The 23,913-nt window shown below is 36.3% G+C and overlaps 1 protein-coding gene across 1 annotated transcript in view; it reads right to left on the bottom strand.

Annotated features, from left to right (window-relative positions):
* The window catches only part of LOC118967832 (cyclic nucleotide-binding domain-containing protein 1), a 311,803-nt gene that overhangs the window by 13,721 nt on the left and 274,169 nt on the right, over positions 1 to 23,913 (bottom strand). The window contains exon 9 of the mRNA XM_073220440.1: positions 739 to 798. Coding sequence (XP_073076541.1) covers positions 739 to 798 — 60 coding nt within the window. The remainder of the gene's footprint in view (positions 1 to 738; positions 799 to 23,913) is intronic.

The following is a 23,913-nucleotide window of genomic DNA, read 5'->3' as shown; positions in this document are numbered from 1 at the left end:
GAGTTCGTTAAATGGTTTCAACCACTCTGTGTACCTCATAGAAGGTATTGGAGAAGTGATGGTGGAGACAGTGATGATGATGATGGTGATAACAAAGAGGATGATTCTGACAGATTTTCAAAGTGCCAAAAATTTGGATTAATCCCATAGCAATATGAAAATCATCAGTCACTATGTATATATTACAAAATAAAGATATTTTTATTCTCAATTTCCAACTGCATTATATATAGCCTTCATAGAAAGCACTATGGAATTACAAAGAACTCGTATCTGGATTTGGGCAAACCAAGATTGTATTACTGACAGTTATACCATCTATGTTACTTGAACAAGTTCCTTCATCTCCACAGTACTTAGTTTCTTCTTCCATAAAATAAAAAAGCAATAATTACTTATTACCTTTATAATTTTAGTAAAAGTATTTAAAAAGGTTAAATAATACAGCATATAAACACTGCTTAGCACCAAGTAGATATTTAATGCATATTCTTCCCTCTAAATTTGAAGGCAAAAAATAGTTACTACAATTTTATTTTACATGTTTCTTACAAGACAGTATTAAGCTATAAACAACTAAGCAATGCATTTTTCAGTAAAAAATATTTTCTTTAACATCCCTTATTTTCCTTAATATTGATACTCTCTGAAAACAGTTATTACTAATTAATATAGTATACCAAAAGGAAAGAATTATTATATATCCTATATATTTTATTGCAACATATAGTTTTATACCTTGAAATTTTTCCATTCCTTTTGTTTTTCCTTTAGCAAGTATTCATTTTTGACCTCCTCCTATAAGAAAACAAGATTAGATTGGTTAAATGAGCCAATATTTTTCAATTATTTAGTATTCTTTACTGTGATTCAAACCACTAAATTTATAATCAAAGGAAGTCTTGAACCTGTATAACTGTGAGCAGCTGGAAAATAACAGCAGAGTCGCTGAATAGGCACATGGAACAAAGAGTTGGGTAACTTATTTGAGCAAAGCATCAAACATGAAGACAGTTAGATTTTCAAAGACAAACTGGGTCTTGCAATGAAGTTCTCTTGGTAGTTTATAAAGAATAATTATCAAATATATAAACAATTTAATTATATTTATATAAAGTGACATACACACAGAGCATTTCCAAGTATTCTTATATCTTAATAACACTTCTATTTTATAAAACAAAAAACAGAGGCAGAGCCAAGATGGCGGCATGAGTAGAGCAGTGTAAATCTCCTCCCCAAAACACATAGATCTATGAAAATATAAGAAAGAAAACTCCTCCTAAAATAGAGACCAGAGGACACAGGACAACATCCAGACCACATCCACACCTGCAAGAACCCAGCGCCTTGCGAAGGGGGTAAGATACAAGCCCCGGCCCGGTGGGACCCGAGCGCCCCTCCCCCTGGCTCCCGGCGGGTGGAAAGAAACCAGAGCGGTATTTTTTTTTGGCGAGTGCTTTTTGGAAGCCTTAAAGGGAAAAGGACTCCGGTGCTAGGGAGGCAGGGCAGTGGGACCGGTGGGCGGGTGCCTGAGACCGGCGCCTGAGGACGGAGAAAATCGCGCATTTCCCCCCCTTTTTTTTTCTTTTTGGCGAGTGCTTTTTGGAAGCCTTAAAGGGACAGGGACCCCAATACCAGCGAAACAGGGCAGCAAGACTGGTGAGCGGGTGCCTGAGACCGGCATCTGGGGACAAAGAAAATCGCGCATTTTTCCCAATACTAGGGAGGCAGGGCGGCGGGACCGGTGGGCGGGGGCCTGGGGCCGGCGCCTGAGGACAAAGAAAATCGCACGTTTTCCCTTTCTTTTTTTTTTTGGTGACTGCTTTTTGGAAGCCTTGGAGGGACGGGGACCCCAATACCAGGGAGGCAGGGCAGCAAGACCGGTGGGCGGGTGCCTGGGATGGGCAACTGAGGACAAAGAAAATCACGCATTTCTCCCTTTTTTTTTTCTTTCTTTTTGGCGAGTACTTTTTGGAGGCCTTAGGAGGACAGGGACTCCAGTGCCAGGGAGGATGGGAGGCAGGGCTGGTGAGCGGGTGCCTGGGACCGGCGCCTGGGGACGGAGAGGTTCGTGCATTTTTCCCTTTTTTTTGGCAAGTGTTTTTTGGAGGCCTTGAAGGGACGGGGACCCCAGTGCTAGGGAGGCAGGGCGGCAGGACCAGTGGGTGGGTGCCTGGGACGGGCACCTGAGGACAAACAATAACGCGTGTTTTTCCCTTTTTTTTTTTTTGCAGGTGCTTTTTGGAAGACTTGATGGGACAGGGACCCTGGTGCTAGGGAGGCAGGGCAGTAGGACTGGTGAGCGGGTGCCTGGGACTGGCGCGTGAGGACAAAGAAAATCGCGCATTTTTTCCTTTTTTTTTTTTTCTTTTTACCTCTTTCATTGATGCTGTTGTTGTTTTGGTATGGAGAGTGCTTTTTGGAAGTCTTAAAGGGGCAGTATAGGACACTTAGACCAGAGGCAGGGAATCTGGGAATCTCTGGGCACTCTAACCCCCTGGGCAACAGGGAGCACAGAGAACCCTTATGGAGATAAATAGACTCCTGGCCACCACCCCTCCAACAGGGCTCCACCATTTTGGAGGAGCAGCCACAGCCAGGCCACGCCCACAGCAACAGCAGAGATGAAATTCATAGCAAAAGGGTAGGTAGCAGAAGCCCTGTCTGCGCACAGCTGACAAGCATAAGCCACTAGAGGTCGCTATTCTCCCAGGAGAGGAAGGCCACAAACCAACAAGAAGGGAAGCTCTTCCAGCAGTCACTCGTACCAGCTCTGCAAACTATCTCTATCAACATGAAAAGGCAAAACTACAGGCAGACAAAGATCACAGAGACAACACCTGAGAAGGAGACAGACCTAACCAGTCTTCCTGAAAAAGAATTCAAAATAAAAATCATGAACATGCTGACAGAGATGCAGAGAAAAATGCAAGAGCAATGGGATGAAGTCCAGAGGGAGATCACAGATGGCAGGAAGGAGATCACAGAAGTGAAACAATCCCTGGAAGGATTTATAAGCAGAATGGATAAGATGCAAGAGGCCATTGAAGGAATAGAAACCAGAGAACAGGAAGGTATAGAAGCTGACATAGAGAGAGATAAAAGGATCTCCAGGAATGAAACAATATTAAGAGAACTATGTGACCAATCCAAAAGGAATGATATTTGTATTATAGGGGTACCAGAGGAAGAAGAAAGAGGAAAAGGGATAAAAAGTCTCCTTGAAGAAATAATTGCTGAAAACTTCCCCAAACTGGGGGAGGAAATAATCGAACAGACCACGGAAATACACAGAACCCCCAACAGAAAGGATCCAAGGAGGACAACACCAAAACACATAATAATTAAAATGGCAAGGATCAAGGACAAAGAAAGAGTTTTAAAGGCAGCTAGAGAGAAAAAGGTCACCTATAAAGGAAAACCCATCAGGCTGACATCAGACTTCTCAACAGAAACCCTACAGGCCAGAAGAGAATGGCATGATATATTTAATGCAATGAAACAGAAGGGCCTTGAACCAAGGACACTGTATCCACCAGGACTGTCATTTAAATATGATGGCAGGATTGAACAATTCCCAGACAAGCAAAAGCTGAGGGAATTTGCGCCCCACAAAACACCTCTACAGGGCATCTTACAGGGACTAGTCTAGATGGGAGCACTCCTAAAAAGAGCACAGAACAAAACACACAACATATGAAGAATGGAGGAGGAGGAATAAGAAGGGAGAGAAGAAAAGAATCTCCAGACAGTGTATATAACAGCTCAATAAGCGAGCTAAGTTAGGCAGTAAGATACTAAAGAAACTAACCTTGAACCTTTGGTAACCACGAATCTAAAGCCTGCAATGGCAATAAGTACATATCTCTCAATAGTCACCCTAAATGTAAATGGACTTAATGCACCAATCAAAAGACACAGACTAATAGAATGGATAAAAAAGCAAGACCCATCTATATGCTGCTTACAAGAAACTCACCTCAAGCCCAAAGACAGCACAGACTAAAAGTTAAGGGATGGAAAAACATATTTCAGGCAAACAACAGTGAGAAGAAAGCAGGGGTTGCAGTACTAATATCAGACAAAATAGACTTCAAAACAAAGAAAGTAACAAGAGATAAAGAAGGACACTACATAATGATAAAGGGTTCAGTCCAACAAGAGGATATAACCATTCTAAATATATATGCACCCAACACAGGAGCACCAGCACTTGTGAAACAAATACTAACAGAACTAGAGGGAAATAGACTGCAAAGCATTCATTTTAGGAGACTTCAACACACCACTCACCCCAAAGGATAGATCCACCGGGCAGAAAATAAGTAAGGACACAGAGGCAATGAACAACACACTAGAACAGGTGGACCTAATAGACATCTATAGAACTCTACATCCAAAAGCAACAGGATATACATTCTTCTCAAGTGCATATGGAACATTCTCCAGAATAGACCACATACTAGCTCACAAAAAGAGCCTCAGTAAATTCCAAAATATTGAAATTCTACCAACCAATTTTTCAGACCACAAAGGTATAAAACTAGAAATAAATTCTACAAAGAAAACAAAAGGGCTGACAAACACATGGAAGCTTAACAACATGCTTCTAAATAATCAATGGATCAATGAACAAATCAAAATAGAGATCAAGGAATATATAGAAACAAATGACAACAACAACACAAAGCCCCAACTTCTGTGGGATGCAGCGAAAGCAGTCTTAAGAGGAAAGTATATAGCGATCCAGGCACACTTGAAGAAGGAAGAACAATCCCAAATGAATAGTCTAACATCACAATTATCGAAACTGGAAAAAGAAGAACAATTGAGGCCTAAAGTCAGCAGAAGGAGGGACATAATAAAGATCAGAGAAGAAATAAACAAAATTGAGAAGAATAAAACAATAGCAAAAATCAACGAAACCAAGAGCTGGTTCTTTGAGAAAATAAAGAAAATAGATAAGCCTCTAGCCAAACTTATTAAGAGAAAAAGAGAATCAACACAAATCAACAGCATCAGAAATGAGAACGGAATAATCACAACAGACTCCACAGAAATACAAAGAATTATTAAAGACTACTATGAAAACCTATATGCCAACAAGCTGGAAAACCTAGAAGAAATGGACAACTTCCTAGAAAAATACAAACCCCCAAGACTGATCAAGAAAGAAACACAAAAGTTAAACAAACCAATTACGAGCAAAGAAATTGAAACGGTAATCAAAAAACTACTCAAGAACAAAACCTCGGGGCCGGACGGATTTACCTCGGAAATTTTATCAGACACACAGAGAAGACATAATACCCATTCTCCTTAAAGTGTTCCAAAAAATAGAAGAAGAGGGAATACTTCCAAACTCATTCTATTAAGCCAACATCACCCTAATACCAAAACCAGGCAGAGACCCCACCAAAAAAAAAAATTACAGACCAATATCCCTGATGAATGTAGATGCAAAAATACTCAATAAAATATTAGCAAACAGAATTCAACAGTATATCAAAAGGATCATATACCATGACCAAGTGGGATTCATCCCAGGGATGCAAGGATGGTACAACATTCAAAAATCCATCAACATCATCCACCACATCAACAAAAAGAAAGACAAAAACCACATGATCATCTCTATAGATTATGAAAAAGCATTTGACAAAATTCAACATCCATTCATGATAAAAACTCTCACCAAAATGGGAATAGAGGGCAACTACCTCAACATAATAAAGGCCATATATGATAAACCCACAGCCAGTATTATACTGAACAGCGAGAAGCTGAGAGCATTTCCTCTGAGATTGGGAACAAGACAGGGATGCCCACTCTCCCCACTGTTATTTAACATAGTACTGGAGGTCCTAGCCACAGCAGTCAGACAAAACAAAGAAATACAAGGAATCCATATTGGTAAAGAAGAAGTTAAATGGTCATTATTTGCAGATGATATGATACTGTACATAAAAAACCCTAAAGACTCCACTCCAAAACTACTAGAACTGATATCAGAATACAGCAAAGTTGCAGGATACAAAATTAACACACAGAAATCTGTAGCTTTCCTATACACTAACAATGAACCAATAGAAAGAGAAATCAGGAAAAGAATTCCATTCACCATTGCATCAAAATAAATACAATACCTAGGAATAAACCTAACCAAAGAAGTGAAAGACTTATACTCTGAAAACTACAAGTCACTCTTAAGAGAAATTAAAGGGGACACTAAGAAATGGAAACTCATCCCATTCTCATGGCTAGGAAGAATTAATATCGTCAAAATGGCCATCCTGCCCAAAGCAATATACCGATTTGATGCAATCCCTCTCAAATTACCAGCAACATTCTTCAATGAATTGGAACAAAGAATTCAAAAATTCATATGGAAACACCAAAGACCCCGAAGAGCCAAAGCAATCCTGAAAAAGAAGAATAAAGTAGAGGGGATCTCACTCCCCAACTTCAAGCTCTACTACAAAGCCATAGTAATCAAGACAATTTGGTACTGGCACAAGAACAGAGCGACAGACCAGTGGAACAGATTAGAGACTCCAGAAATTAACCCAAACATATATGGTCAATTACTATTTGATAAAGGAGCCATGGACATACAATGGCAAAATGACAGTCTCTTCAACAGATGGTGATGGCAAAACTGGACAGCTACATGTAGGAGAATGAAACTGGACCACTGTCTAACCCCATATACAAAGGAAAACTCAAAATGGATCAAAGACCTGAATGTAAGTCATGAAACCATTAAACTCTTGGAAAAAAACATAGGCAAAAACCTCTTAGACATAAACATGAGTGACCTCTTCTTGAACATATCTCCCCGGGCAAGGAAAACAACAGCATAAATCAGCAAGTGGGACTACATTAAGCTGAAAAGCTTCTGTACAGCGAAAGATACCATCAATAGAACAAAAAGGAACCCTACAGTATGGGAGAATATATTTGAAAATGACAGATCCGATTAAGGCTTGACATCCAGAATATATAAAGAGCTCACATGCCTCAACAAACAAAAAACAAATAACCCAATTAAAAAATGGGCAGAGGAACTGAACAGACAGTTCTCTGAAAAAGAAATACAGATGGCCAACAGACACATGAAAAGATGCTCCACATCGCTAATTATCAGAGAAATGCAAATTAAAACTACAATGAGCTATCACCTCACACCAGTAAGGATAGCTACCATCCAAAAGACAAACAACAACAAATGTTGGTGAGGCTGTGGAGAAAGGGGAACCCTCCTACACTGCTGGTGGGAATGTAAATTAGTTCAACCATTGTGGAAAGCAGTATGGAGGTTCATCAAAATGCTCAAAACAGACCTACCATTTGACCCAGGAATTCCACTCCTAGGAATTTACCCTACGAACACAGCAATCAAGTTTGAGAAAGACAGATGCACCCCTATGTTTATCACAGCACTATTTACAATAGCCAAGAATTGGAAGCAACCTAAATGTCCATCGGTAGGTGAATGGATAAAGAAGATGTGGCACATATACACAATGGAATACTACTCTTCCATAAGAAGTGGAAAAATCCAACCATTTGCAGCAACATGGATGGAGCTGGAGAATATTATGCTCAGTGAAATAAGCCAAGCAGAGAAAGAGAAATACCAAATGATTTCACTCATCTGAGGAGTATAAGAACAAAGGAAAAACTGAAGGAACAAAACAGCAGCGGAATTACAGAACCCAAAAATGGACTAACAGGTACCAAAGGGAAAGGAACTGGGGAGGATGGGTGGGCAGGGAGGGAAAAGGAGGGGCAAGAAGAAGGGCGTATTAAGATTAGCATGCATGGGGGGGAGGGAGAAAGGGGAGGGTGGGCTGCACAACACAGAGAGGACAAGTAGTGTTTCTACAACATTTTGCTAAGCTGATGGACAGTAACTGTATTGTGGTTTTTACGGGGGACCTGATATAGGGGAGAGCATAGTAAACATAGTATTCTTCATGTAAGTGTAGATTAAAGATTAAAAAAAATGGAAAGAAAGAAAGAAGAGGGGTATTACTCTTTGATAGGATAAAACTATTGGTAAATCAAAGATCAATGCATGCTTTAAATATCCTTAATTTTGATTACTTAAAAGGTGTCAGATGATCAGCTATGGAGGTACTCTTTTCTGATAATATTCCTTTCTCTTAATAAAAAAAAAAAAAGTTCCTGTGTGCTGACCTCCAATGAGTTCTACACAGTGGTATAGAGGGCATGTCAAAGTGTGGGCAAAGGGTCTGTTTGTTTCTATGCAGAAGATCAAGGCCTAGCTTGGCTACCCAGAAAATGAACTAAGATATGATATGAGGAGGAGCTTCCCACATCAGCACTCTCTGGAGGACTTCTGCCGGGGGATGATCATCAAAAAGCCTCCACAGGGATCCGGACGATGCTGCGGTTGTGGCTGCATCCACCCTACCGTTTCCTGAACTTGCCATTGGAATGAGGAGGGAAATGTCTAGGCTGGCATGTGCATACAGTGAGACAACGAATTTGAGTGGATCTGTACTGTTGGAACTCAACGAGGAGTTGGGAGGGGTGCAAGTTGTAGCACTCCAAAATCTTATGACTACAGACTATCTATGGTTAAAAGAACATATGGGATGTGAACAGATCCCAGAAATGGGTTGCTTTAATTTGTCTGATTTCTCTCAGACTGTTCAAGTACAGTTGGACAATATCCATCATTTCATAGACAAATTCTCACAAATGCCTAGGGTGCCTAACTGGTTTTCTTGGCTTCACTGGAGATCGCTGGTAATTATAGATTTGCTTAGTTTATGTCACCGTATTCCTATTATGTTAATATGTGAGCGCAAGTTAGTTAGTAGTTTTAAACCTATACATGCTTAAGGTACTCTACAAGAAGATATGTCAAAGAAATAATCAATCCTCCCATGTTTTCTTCCATATGCTACCTCTATAGCTTTTCTTCTTCCTTCCTAATTACAACCCTTAAATAGAATTCGTGCCTCATATCGAATTTACCGAGTATCATAATTCCTCCAGGTGGTAAAGATACCTCGAGACAAGTGCTGGGCATAGAAGCCACAGGGCATAAATCTGCAAAGAAGTAAAAAGCTAACCTTTTCAAACAATATGGCTTCTCTCTCACTTACCAACTTTACATTTCCCTGTATGGCCCCGGAAGATGACTGGTTAGCCAGAGACGGGTAAGATTCCTCAAGGGAGGAACAACCTAAGACAGGCACAGTTGCAGGGGGGCCATCAGGTGAGAAATTGGGGATCAACAGAGGTGAGGCTCAGAATCTCACCCCCCCTGTTTTGAGAGAAATCTTCTGCATCCGTGGATGTTTTGCTGCCCTTGTCTAGCTTGGATTAACACATAGTCTACAGGCACACACCTGATCATCTACAATTGCTCTCTTACAACACTAAACTATGTTTTCTACCTTTATCTTGCATCTACCTACCACTTCAGCATTTTATTAAAAATAAAAATAATAATAATAATAAAGGGAGAAATGTGGGATCCACATATAAATCAAGTATAAAAATCAAATGAATATTCATATTTGACCTGATTGTTTATAGTTAATAATGCGTGATCAAAACCGAAAGTTTCTGTGATGAATGCCCTTGTACTGTTCACCATGTAAGAATTTATTCACTATGTAAGAATTCGTTCACCATGTAAGAACTTATTCATTATGCTTCAGAAGGTTGGAGACTGATGAGAATTAGGCTTGAGATGAATTAATTATTGTGCATTGAGCATTGACCCCCCTATACAGAATTTTATTGTTGTTAACAACCATTTGATCAATAAATATGAGAGATGCCCTCTCAAAAATAAAAAAAATAAAAAAACACAAAAAAACAAAAAACAACTAATAAATAGAGGGATGAAATCGTAACCCTTCCATATTTTCTAAGTAAAGATTTTGTCAACACGATTTCTATAGTGCTATGTCAAACTAGGATTATTATTTTATTTCTTCAGTATAGATCTTTTTTATTTTTATTGCTTTTAAATTCAAATTGTGGACATAATGAGTGTCCAGATATATGTTGAATATTTATTTATATTATAGATACATAAGTTAAAAATCCAACAGTTTCCTTAGAGCTTTTAGTTATCAAATATAAAAAGACATTTTTATATTTCAGAGGACATAATTACTCATCTATTATATTTTATACATTTAAAAAGAACACTATTAAACAAATGATTATAAAAACATTTCTGAGGCAGAAAAACAGTATGCCACTTAACATTCCAACTATTTAAATTAAAACCTGTAATAGTACCTTATGGCTTATGTATAACTAAAATAATTCAAATGGTAATCAATTTGGTTCCATATATTATATCATATAATAAGGATATTAAAGATATATACTGTATAACAGCTTATTTTGCTTCTGAAATATGGTTTTTCAAATAAAATAGCAAGTTTCTAGTTATTCAAAATGATGGACAATAACTTGCCATATTCAATAAAATAATCAAATAAATTAATTTAGTAAGCAACATATATTATTCATTTTTGCCAAACATATATGAACTCTAAATAAACTTAGCATAATTCAAACCCTGGTAATTCAGCAGGCACATAAGCTTCTTACTTTGTTCATTACATGTTTTGATTTTAGTATTCAGAAAATATCAGTTTATAATGATTCCCAGGTGATAAATGCTATATATAAAATTATTTTCGTTTTTATTTGGAGATTTGTGATAGTTTGACAATCACTTGAAATAATGCCTATAATGACTCCCGGTGTGAAGCAAACTTTAGGATTAATTGTAGTGACTATGGCTTTCCTGACATCATTATTCTTCATACAAGGCTAATCTGCGGGATAACTTTACATTGTAGAATCACTAATGACCCATCTCTTTTATGGTGAACAATCTTTCAATGAAAATAAAAAAACAGGTATTTAGTATTAGCGGATGTCCAGGATGACACACTAAACATATGCAAGGAGTAGAAACCCTAGGTTGTCTCATACGTGTAAGAAATGCTGAAAAGTGTGCATAAGATTTCCTAGTAGCATCGTTTGTTTATTTAAGAGTATAATTTTGTTCATGTATTAGATTATGATATTCTCCCACATACCAATCTCTACACTGCTGCTAAAACTGTTTTTCTTTTGAAAAAATACTAATGATCGATTAGGTTTTTAAAAATCATAGTTTTATGATTTTTATACTATTTCTACATACAAGAATATAGCATGCAAAGATAATTTATCTGTGCTATCAAAATAAATTCTTAATCTCTTTTGTCCAAAAATTCCAAGTGGCTTCCTCCATTGTTCATTTTTTAGCCTACTCAAATGTTTTCTGTTTTTCTCAGTGTGGACTTTCCTGGTTCAATTGGAGTAGAATAACTCACTTATACACCTATGGTTTTCTCCCCACTAGAAGTTTTGTGAAGGCAGTGAGTCCCTTGAATTGTTTACCATTCTATTTCCAGTGCCTGGAAGACAGGAGATAGTGGGTGCTCAATAAATATTTGTTGACTAAACGAAACAAAAAAAAAGTTAATCTGTTTTGTGTGCTTGCCTTCCTTTCTTCCTCCTATCCTTATTTTTGAGGAGGGGGTCACCCTTACCTAGTTAGTGCCACAGTACCTTGATTTTGATAGACAAGCAATAAACATCCTTCAGGTGACTTAAGGCTTCACCCAACTAATCCCTTTATGAGTGATATTTCAGCTAACAATATTTTTAATTGAAGTATAAATTATATACAAAAAATGTACTTTTCTAACATTTTCTGTTTGATGAGCTTTGACAACTGTATACTGTGTTACCATTATACAAAACAAGATGAAGTACTCTACTACCCTAGGAAGTTCAGTCATAACTTTTTTCCGTCAAATCCCTTTTCACAAAGGCCATTACTTTCTGACATCTATCACTGTAGGTTATTTTTTTATCAATTTTTTAAAAATTTGGTACCATTAATGTACAATTACATTAGCAGCATTATGGTTACTAGACTCCCCTTTTATCAAGTCCCCACCAAATACCCCATTACAGTCACTGTATATGCTATAAAATCACTACTTGTCTTCTCTGGGTTATACTGCCTTCCCTGTGACCCCCCCCCCCACATTATGTGTGCTAATCGTACTGCCCCTATTCCCCACTTATCCCTCCCTTCCCACATACCCTATCCAGTCCCTTTCCCTTTGGTAACTGTTAGGCCATTCTTGGGTTCTGTGATTCTGCTGCTGTTTTGTTCCTTCAGTTTTTCTCTGTTCTTATACTCCACAGATGAGTGAAATCATTTGATACTTGTCTTTCTCCGCCAGGCTTATTTCACTGAGCATAATACCCTCTAGCTCCATCCATGTTGTTGCAAATGGTAGGATTTGTTTTCTTCTTTTGGCTGAATAATATTCCATTGTGTATATGTACTACATCTTCTTTATCCATTCATCTACTGATGGACAATTAGGTTGCTTCCATTTCTTGGCTATTGTAAATAGTGCTGTGATAAACATAGGGGTGCATATGTCTTTTTCAAATTGGGCTCCTGCATTCTTAGGGAAATTTCTAGGAGTGGAATTCCTGGGTCAAACAGTAGTTTTTTGAGGAACCTCCATACTGCTTTCCACAATGGTCAAACAAATTTACATTCCCACCAGCAGTGTAAGAGGGTTCCCCTTTCTCCACATCCCGGCCAACATTTGTAGTTGCTTGTCTTTTGAATGTTGGCCATCCTAACTGGTGTGAGGTGATGTCTCATTGTGGTTTTAATTTGCATTTCTCTGATGATTAGCGATGTGGAGCATCTTTTCACGTGCCCAATGGCCATATGAATTCTTCTTTCGAAAAGTGCCTGTTCAGCTCCTCTGCCCATTTTTAATTGGCATATTTGATTTTCGATTGTTAGGTGTATATAATATGAATATCAACCCTTTATTGGATATGTCATTTGTGAATATAGTCTCCCATACTGCGGGGTGCCTTTTTGTTCTACTCATGGTGTCCTTTGCTGTACAGAAGCTTTATAGTTTGATATAGTCCCACTTGTTTATTTTTGCTTTGTTTCCCTTGCATGGGGAGATACGTTCATGAAAAACTTGCTCATGTTATGACCAAGAGATTTTTGCCTATGTTTTTTTCTAAGAGTTTTATGGTTCATTACTTACATTCAGGTCTTTGATCCATTTCAAGTTTACTTTTGTGTATGGGGTTAGACAATCTAGTTTCATTCTCTTACATGTAGCTGTCCAGTTTTGCCAACACCAGCTATTGAAGAGGCTGTAGTTTCCCCACTGTATTTCCATGACTCCTTTATCGTATATTAATTGACCATATATGCTTGGGTTTATATCTGGGCTCTCTAGTCTGTTCCATTGGTCTATTGTTCTGTTCTTGTGCCAGTACCATACTGTCTTGATTACTGTGGCTTTGTAGTAGATCTTGAAGTTAGGGACTGTAATTCCCCTGCTTTAGTTTTCCTTCTCAGGATTGCTTTGGCTATTTGGAGTCTTTTGTGGTTCCATATAAATTTTAGAACTATTTTCTGTAATTTATTGAAGAATGCTGTTGGTATTTTGATAGGGATTGCACTGAATCTGTAGATTGCTTTAGGCAGGGTGGCCATTTTGACAATATTAATTCTTCCTATTCATGAGCATGGTATGTTTCCATTTATTGCTATCTTCTTTAATTTCTCTCATGAGTGTCTTGTACTTTTCAGAGTATAGGTCTTTCACTTCTGTGGTTAGGTTTATTCCTAGGTATTTTATTCTTTTTAATGCCATTGTGAATGGAATTGTTTTCTTGATTTCTCTTTCTGCTAGTTCATCATAGTGTATAGGAAAGCAACAGATTTCTGTGTATTAATTTTGTATTCTGCAACTTTGCTGAATTCAGATATTAGATCTAGTCATTTGAAGTGGATTCTTTAGGGTTCTTTTATGTGCAATATCATGTCATCTGCAAATAGTGCCAATTTGACTTCTTCCTTGCCAATCTGGATGCCTTCTATTTCTTTGTGTTGTCTGATTGCTGTGACTAGGACCTCCAGAACTATGTGGAATAAAAGTGGGGAGAGTGGGCATCCTTGTCTTGTTCCTGATCTTAAAGGAAAAGCTTTCCCCTTCTCGCTGTTAAGTATGTTGGCTGTGGGTTTATCATATATGGCCTTTATTATGTTGACGTACCTGCCCTCTACACCCATTTTGCTGAGAATTTTTATCATGAATGGATGTTGAATTTTGTCAAATGCTTTTTCAGTGTCTATGGAGACAATCATGTGATTTTTGCCCTTTTTGTTGATGTGATGGATGATATTGATGGATTTTCAAATGTTGTACCATCCATCCTTGCATCCCTGGGATGAACCCTACTTGATCATGATGGATGATGCTTTTTATGTATTTTTGAACTCTGTTTGCTAATATTTTGTTGAGTATTTTTGCATCTATGTTCATCAGGGATATTGGTCTGTAATTTTCTTTTTTTGTGGTGTCTTTGCCTGGTTTTGGTATTAGAGTGATCCTGGCCTCATAGAATGAGTTTGGGGTATTCCCTCCTCTTCTACTTTTGGAAAACTTTAAGGAGGATGGGTATTAGGTCTTCACTAAATGTTTGGTAAAATTCAGCAGTGAAGCCTTCTGGTCCAGTGGCTTTGTTCTTAGGTAATTTATCAATTACCAATTCAATTTCCTTGCTGGTAAATGGTCTATTCAGAAAAATTTTTTCTTCCTGGGTTAGCCTTGGAAGGTTGTATTTTTCTAGAAAGTTGTCCATTTCTTCTGGGTTATCCAGTTTGTTACCATAAAATTTTTCATAGTATTCTCTAATAATTCTTTGTATTTCTGTGGTGTCTTTCATGGTTTTTACTTTCTCACTTCTGATTCTGTTTATGTGTATAGACTCTCTTTTTTTCTTGTTAATTCTGGCTAGGGGGTTATCTATTTTGTTTATTTTCTCAAAGAACCAGCTCCTGCTTTCATGAGTCTATTGTTTTACTGTTCTCGATTTTATTTATATCTGCTGTAATCTTTATTATATCACTCCTTCTACTTCCTTTGGGCCTCATTTGTTCTTCCTTTTCTAGTTTTGTTAAATGTGAATTTACACTGTTCATTTGGGATTGTTCTTCTTTCCTGAGGTAGCCTGTATTGCAATATATTTCCCTCTTAGCACGGCCTTTGCTGTGTTCCATAGATTTGTGGTATTGAATTATTGTTGTCATTTGTCTCTGTATATTGTTTAATCTCTGTTTTTATTTGGTCAGTGATCCATTGGTTATTCAGGAGCATGTTATTAAGCCTCCATGTGTTTGTGGACTTTTTCATTTTCTTTGAGTAATGTATTTCTAGTTTCATACCTTTGTGATTTGAGAAGCTGGTTGGTACAATTTCAATCTTTTTGAATTTACTGAGGCTCTTTTTGTGGCCTAGTATATGATCTATTCTTGAAAATGTTCCATGTGCATTTGAGAAGAATGTGTATCCTGTTGCTTTTGGATGGAGTGTTCTGCAGATGTCCATTAGGTCCATCTGTTCTAATACATTGTTCAGTGCCTCTGTCTCTTTACTTATTTTCTGCCTGATTGATCTGTCCTTTGGAGTGAATGGTGTGTTGAAGTCTCCTACAATGAATGCATTGCATTCTATATCCCCCTTTAATTCCATTAGTATTTGTTTCACATATGTAGGTGAATCTGTGTTGGGTGCATAGATATTTATAATAGTTATATCCTTTTGTTGGACTGACCCCTTTATCATTATGTAATGTCCTTTTTTGTCTCTTGTTACTTTCTTTGTTTTGAAGTTCTATTTTGTCTGATACAAGTACTGCAACTCCTGCTTTTTCCTTCCTGTTAGTTGCATGAAATATCTTTTTTCATCCCTTTACTTTCAGTCTGTGTATGTCTTTGGGTTTGAAGTGAGTCTCTCATAGGCAGTATGGATGGGTCTTGTTTTTTTATCCATTCAGTGACTCTACATCTTTTGATTGGTGCATTCAGACCATTTACATTTAGGGTGATTATCAATCAGTATGGACTTATTGCCATTTCAGGCTTTATATTCATGGTTACCAAAGGTTCAAGGGTAATTCCCTTACTATCTAACAGTCTAATTTAACTCACTTTGTATGCTATTTACAAACACAATCTAAACGTTATTTTTTTTCTCCTTTTTTTTCCTCCTTCATTCTTTATGTGTTAGGTGTCATATTCTGTACTCTTTGCCTATCCTTTGATTGACTTTGGGGGTAGTTGATTTGATTTTGCTTCTTCTTAGTAATTAATTGTTCTACTTTCTTTGCTGTGCTTTTATTTCCCCTGGTGACAGCTATTTAGTCATAGGAATACTTCCATCTATAGCAGACCCTCCAAAATGCACTGTAGAGGTGGTTTGTAGGAGGTAAATTCTCTCAGCTTTTGCTTATCTGAAAACTGTTTAATCCCTCCTTCAAATTTAAATGAGAACCTTGCCTGGTAAAGTATTCTTGGTTTGAGGCCCTTGTGCTTCATTGCATTAAATATATCATGCCACTCCCTTCTGGCCTGTTGAGAAATCTGATGATAACCTGATGGGTTTTCCTTTGCATGTCATCTTTTTTCTCTCTCTAGGAGCTTTTAAAAGTCTGTCTTTATCCTTGATGTTTGCATTTTAATTATTATATGTCTTGATGTTGTCTTCCTTGGGTCCCTTGTGTTGGGAGATCTGTGCACCTCCATGGCTTGAGAGACTATCTACTTCCCCAGATTGGGGAAGTTTTCAGCAATTACCTCCTTAATGACAATTTCTATCCCTTTTTCTCTCTCTTCACTGTAGGTTATTTTTGACTACTTTACTAAATGAAATCATACAACATGTCCTTTTACTTTCCTGTTTTGTTCACATTGCAAGAAAGCTGTAAGATTCTCTATTGATTTATTTTTCCATTGATGGATGTTTTTAGATTCTTTCATTTTTTATTCAGACTTAGATTCCTATGAACATTCTTGTAAAAATATTTTTATATTCATTTATTTTTAACCTTTGTGTTTAACACTCGGGAGTTGAAAGCTGGGTCACAGTGTGAATGTATGCCTACAACATTATAGGAAATGGTCAAAGATTTCTCCAAGCTTGTTCTTAACTGTTTTCTAAAACCATTAACATACAGTAGTTTCAGTTGCTCCTCATCCTGACAGATGTCAACCTATGATATTAAGACCATATAAAGATATTCTGTTTTCTTCCTGAAGATTTATGGTTCTGAATTTTATGTTTAAGTGTTTGATCTATCTTGAATTCATCTGCATGTCTGCATGTGTATGTAGAGATGGTAATGTGATTTGTTTTTTTCCACAGAAATATTCATTTATACTTTCCTATTCTCACTGAAATTTTAGTCATTTTATTGAATATGACATAATACCTACTTGTGGTTTTAAATTGAATTTCTCTAATAATTAATTATATTGAACACTTTCATGTGTTTATTGGTCATTCCCTTCTTCTGTGACATGTCTGTTGATACAGGAGTAATTTACATATTCTGTATATGCACCCTTATTTACATTTATATGCTGTCCTTATTTTTTCCAGACTGTGAATTTCTTATTGATTTTATTGATCATGTCTTTTGATGAGCAGATTGATGAAGAACAGTTTATCATTTTAGAAAGTTTTTATCAGAGATTTTTGTGTCCTAAGAAATATTTATCCACAGTAAGATCATAAATGTATCCCTCTATGTTTTATTTTAAAAGCTTTATTGTTCTAGGATTAATGTTTATGTGTTTGATCTGTCTTGAATTCTTTTCCTTTGGTATAGTGATATTAAGGATTGAAGTTCATTTTTTCCATAGAAACAGTCTATGATTACAGAACGAAAAGTTCACTACTTTTAAGGACTCTTAAAGTTAGATTGTGTCCATCTGAATAACCTCATCTGAGGGTCCATAACCATAATCACATCTGCAAAATCCCTTTGTCAAATAAGATAACATATTCAAAGTTCCTAGGAATTACAGCATGGACATTTTGGGGTGTTATTTCCTCCTACCACATTTATTTTTTTTAAAGATTTTTCCTGTTTTACTATTTTTTTCTATCCATCTTTTAAAATTTATTTTATCATAAGTCATTTTCAACATGTTTAAAAATTACATTTACTATGATGTAATAATGAAAAATATTCCTACTATTTCTCAACCATATTCTGTTCCATTCCTTTATCTGCTATGAAATTGTGATTCTTATCTCTTATTTACAGAATTTATTTTTAGAATATCCTTATGCATGTATAGGCAATTACAAATACAGAATCTTATTTTCATCCTTTTTTATACTCAGCATTATGTATTTTATATACTACTTTGTTCTTTGCCTTTTTACAATAATATCTATGAGATCTTTCCATATCATTACTTTAGGAAATGACTCATTTTTTAATTGTTGTTTAACATCCCTTGAATGTATATACCACTATTTACTAGCCACGCTGTGTTGATAAACACAATCCTCAATTCTTAGAAACAATTTTGCATTGAAAAAAAACCTTAACCTACACTATTTCATGTGTGTTTTAGCACATGATAAATTTGCCAAAATGGGAATTCTGGGTTAGTGGATATGTGTCTTCTTAATTTTGAAAGATATTACCAAATTACCTTCCACTGATTATAAGAACCTGTGTCTTGATATATCAAATTTGCATTTTTTCTACTCACCCTACAAAAGATTAGAAATTTAGATCATTTATATACTTCTCACTCCCCTTTGCCACCCCTAACAAGCTAAAGTTCTTCTGTTGGTTAATTTTTTTAATTTATATTATATGTTTACTGAAACTTCTAGTTTTTTTTTTGTAATCCCATCCACCATCCCCAAATCTATTTCCTAAGAACAAGGTCATTTTTGTACATAGTACAACCATGAAATCAGAAAACTTTGTTAACTTGGTTAAGAAGGTGTCTGGCAGATTCTTTTGCTGTAGTATTACTTTATTTCCTTTGTAATTAGGACATGCTTTACGGGGATTTACTTGAAATTATGGAAATACCCCATTCCTCTTCAAATTAGGAATTTATTCACTCATTCATTTATATGTTTGTAATTATGCTTTTCAATTTTATTCAAAGGGTTATAATCACTATTATCATTATTTATTTTGGTGTTCAATTTTTTTTTCCGAGTTAACCAGTAAGAAACATTCTAGCTGGCTTCTGTGCCTTATTGGCACATTACCATCATTTGTTGAGTACTTCCTTACTCTTTGGAATATGAAGATATTTTAAATTCATATTTTAATTTCCATTCTTCAAGAAGCCCTAGTAGTAGAGAATGTTATTCAGAATCCAAGAGGTTGGTGGTATATGTGCTCATAGGTGTGTATGGAGTATCACTGCTTCCAAGCTCTGTCATTGGGCAGTGCAAGTACACACACAGACACTCACACACACACACACTTATACTAATACTCAACACTTTCAATTCCAATGCAAATACTACAGGGTTTATTCTACTTTCCTTTTTTCTTTCTCATATTATAATATGCTTCTCTAATAATGGATTGAGTTATCATTAATGTATTCACATATTTGTTAGTCTTCCAGTACATAACCAATTTCCTATTGCCCCTTTCCCTTAGTGAAGGTCCTCCTAAGGAAGTTCATGCTCAGCATCTCACTTTGGACCTACTCCCCACTATGTGGTCAGAATTTCTCACAAGCTTGGATGTTCACAACCCCTGCCTGGTGATTCCCCCTTCAGACAACCTCTTCACTCACCAGGCTGTGTGGATTCCTTCCCCTCAGGTGTCCTTGTTACCTTGTTCAGGCTCCAACACTAGTGCCTGGCAGCACTCTAGGGAGGCACCCTCCTGACCCTCTTCAAGCTCCAAAATGTTGCACGGAATTTCTGGACTCTTCTGAAATGACCAGTCGTCAGGCCTCTCAGGCTCATACTCCTTGCGTGGGACAGCCCTCCTAAACAGGCAGCCTTCTCCAGACGTTCAGGCTAGGACACTCAGCCCCTGACCCTGCCCTTTCATCCTTACCCAGTGCTTGGCTCTGACTCGGTGTCTACTGCCTCTCTGCCAAGTCTCGCTCCTCACCTGCCTCAGTCTCTAATATCCCAGATCCCACAACCCTCCTGGTTAAACACCACTTCGTCCTCTGGGGGAAGAATCCCCATACATTTTTTATTAAATATATTTATCTACATAAATATATTTACCTACATAAATATATTTATCTATAGAGAGAATAAGCTGATAGTGAAAAAATTAACTGACACTACTTACAACTGAGCTATTAGTTTTAAATCTTACATTTTGACACAAATCTAAGGAAAATTGTTAACTATTACCCATTTAGCTTTGTACATATTACCCACTAATGGAATCAGCAGATGTCCTTACTACTGCCATCTCCAGACTGTCATGCATTTGGTAACCACATGTTGCCTCACTGATACAATGAAATAAGCTTTTGTGATGATTCTATCATATCTTTATTGCCTATTAGAAATGCAATTTAGCCTGGGAAGTCTCAGGTTGACAATCCACTGCCTTCTTACATTTATCTGCTACTTCTGTCATTTGATTGGTTCCTGGGCTTTCAATTACTTACTTAATTAAATAAATTATTATGTATTTCTCATTATATGTTAGATGCGAAAAAGTGCATAGATGAATAAGTGGTTCTTTTCTGTCCTTGAAGAATTCTCAGGTTAACTGAGGATAAACCTTTTGTTTAAAACCAGAGCAAAATTACACCAAAAGTAGACATTTTATATCTTTAATGATAATGTTGATGATGCTTTCCCACAGAGATCAATAGAACATTACATTTTATCTGACTATTATTAGAAATAATTGGCTAAGAATCTTAGCAAACAAACTACACCACCTATTTCCCCTGTCATCTTCTAATGCAGGGTGGTAGGGATGGATCGAGGTCCCGCCTCACACAGTAGTTCAGGGACTCAGGCTCTTGCTATCTAATGGCTCCTCAATTCCAGAGGTTTCACAGTCCTCTAGATACTCTGTATCCAGACTCAAACAAGGGAAGATAGAGAACAAAGGATTAGGAGTATGAGACTTTGGAAACTACAGGTAGTCTAAAACATCTAGCAGTCTGTCCAGGTGGAAAACGAAAAGATTTTGGTGAACAATCAGCTAGTTCCTGCCACAGCATTATGTTTAGGTATTTGTCGACTGCACGAATAGTTTATGGTTGATCATATTGAAGAAAAATAGACATAAATAAATTTTTGTAAAGTCTATGTCAATTAAATGAGTTTTCTTACAAAATAGAAATGCAAGTAATTGAAAATAATAGAGAAATTCTAAATAGTATTGAAATTTTTAAAGTGACAAATTTGTCTCTTTTTTTTGTAGGTGATAAAATGGATTTATTCAGATTTTGTTGTAAGGAGTTCTTCAGATCAGGCAGTTTTATACAATACACATTTTCTCTAATTCTTACTTAAGTAACCCTAGGAAACCATCTGAAAAATCATCCAAACCTATTAAATAATCTACAGCTGAAGATACTGAAGATTCTATACTTAGGTAGCAAATATTAGTTAACTCATTTTACTTCTTTCTATTTAAAGTGTTCCAATCATCCATTTAAGCTTTCAAACCTATCACCAAGTATTGTCTCTGAAAAAACTCAGGGCACCTTCAGTGAAAGAAAGAAAATAGTAATTGCATATACACTTTTTAAAAAATTCACAATAATTGTTTAATGAAGCTTAATCAAAGGAGGGTAGAATTCTTAAAAGCTAACATTCAGTGTTTAATGAAAGCAGTAATGTTGTCTGACAGAATTAAAAAGCATAAATAATAATCAAATTATTCTGTATTATTTTTATAATTTTATAAACATTCATTTTGAGTACTCTTAATGAATAAAGGAGATTTATTTTTTTAAATTGAAAATATAGTTGAGGTATAGTACTATATTTATTTCAAGTCTACAACACAGTGGTTCAGCAGTTACCCACATAATTAAATCCTCACCCCAACTAGTGTAGTCATTATCTGTCAACATAGAAAGATGTTACAGAACCTTTGGGTCTATTTTAAGAGAAATTTCTTAACAAAGAAGAACAAAATCTGATGTTCAGCAAAAACAAAACATCAACTAACTTTCTAAAGAACTAACCTATCCTGAAGGAAAGACACATGACTTTGACCCTGGTATGTGTACAGAAGCAAGTCTTTGGGAAAAATTATAGAATCTTTGATAAAGAATTTTAGACATAATTTACATTATCCCCGTAGTCCTGGAATTTCCTTTATAATTTTCATAACTCATGGAATCCCCTCTATAATATCTTCAACACTTCCAATGGATGGGGTTTCACCACATCAAAGGTGAGTAGGGGCCATTGCTGGACATATATAGGCCCTTATAAAATATTGTCTTATAGTGACCTGAAATAAAACATATTATAACTTCCAACCATTAATACTTATTATTAATGAGACAATGGGTACATTTATACCTACTACACAAATTATTTTTTAAATAATGATAATGGATATAATGTAATCAACTGATCTTTTCTCTATTCTGAGCATCTTACTTTTTATCAAGTCTCTAATCTTCCAACTAAATTGCTGACTCCTCTTTTATAGTACCTGCCCTATTCCTAACGAGAAAACCATGTATGAGATGAGAAACAACATAACTGGCACTTGAGATATCATTTTTAACATAAAAATATGCAGTAAAAATGGCATACCCCAATAATGAAATCCTTGAACTTCAGACCACTGATGCAATTCCAAATAGAAGTCAAATATTCATAGTCTGTTACTTGTATATACTCTTTTAGAAGAATGGTAGTATTGTTATCTCATGAAATTTGGTATGGTAATGTCAATTTCTCAGGAGAAAAATGTGTGTGGTATTAGAACAAAATAGTTCTTAGGATTTGAATTATTGGAAGTTATATGAAGTAAAATATTTTAAACTTGTTTATGTAAAGAGGTCATTTTTACAGTAAAAATGGTCAAAGTAATAAAGGATAAAAGTATGAATTGTCTTATCCAAGACTTTGCTATTCTGAGAACTGCATCTACTTAACATCTCATAATATGGGGGGAAATTGGAAGATATTCTTGTAGCTTCTGAGAAATATACTCTTTATCAAGTAAATAGCTATATTTATTTCAAGGCCTAGTATTAGATTTCATCATTATTCAGAGACTAACATATCTGACTAATATTTCATTGTTGTGTAGAAAAATACATTGATTTGCTTCCTTCTATTAGGAACAACAAAAATAAAAATGGAGGATAAAAATATGAACTAGAAAAAGAGAAAACAATAAAATGCCAACCTTTACCCTTCAATTTTTTTTGATTGTATGATAATTGTATCATTAACATACAATTACATGAGAAACATTATGGTTACTAGATTCTCCCCATTATCAAGACCCCACCACATACACCATTACAGTCACTGTCCATAAGTGTAGTAAGATGCTATAGAATCACTACTTGTCTTCTCTGTGTTATACTGCCTTGCCGTGCCCCCCACCACTACATTATGTGTGCTAATCATAATCCCCCCTTATTCCCCTTATCCCTCCCTTCCCGCTCATCCTCTCCAGTCCCTTTCCCTTTGGTAATTGTTAGTCCATTCTTGGGTCCTGTGATTCTGCTGCTGTTTTGTTCCTTCAGTTTTTGCTTTGTTCTTATACTCCACAAATGAGTGAAATCATTTGATACTTGTCTTTCTCTGCCTGGATTATTTCACTGAGCATAACCCCCTCTAGCTCCATCCATGTTGTTGCAATGGTAGGATTTGTTTTCTTCTTATGGCTGAATAATATTCCATTCAGTATATGTACCATATCTTCTTTATCTATTCATCTACTGATGGACACTTAGGTTCTTTCCATTTCTTGGCTATTGTAAATAGTGCTGTG

This window comes from Manis javanica, chromosome 2 (genome assembly GCF_040802235.1).
Source record: "Manis javanica isolate MJ-LG chromosome 2, MJ_LKY, whole genome shotgun sequence".
NCBI classification, from domain to species: Eukaryota; Metazoa; Chordata; class Mammalia; order Pholidota; family Manidae; genus Manis; species Manis javanica.
Note: the sequence above shows the minus strand (reverse complement) of the source record. Positions and strands in the feature narration are given on the sequence as shown.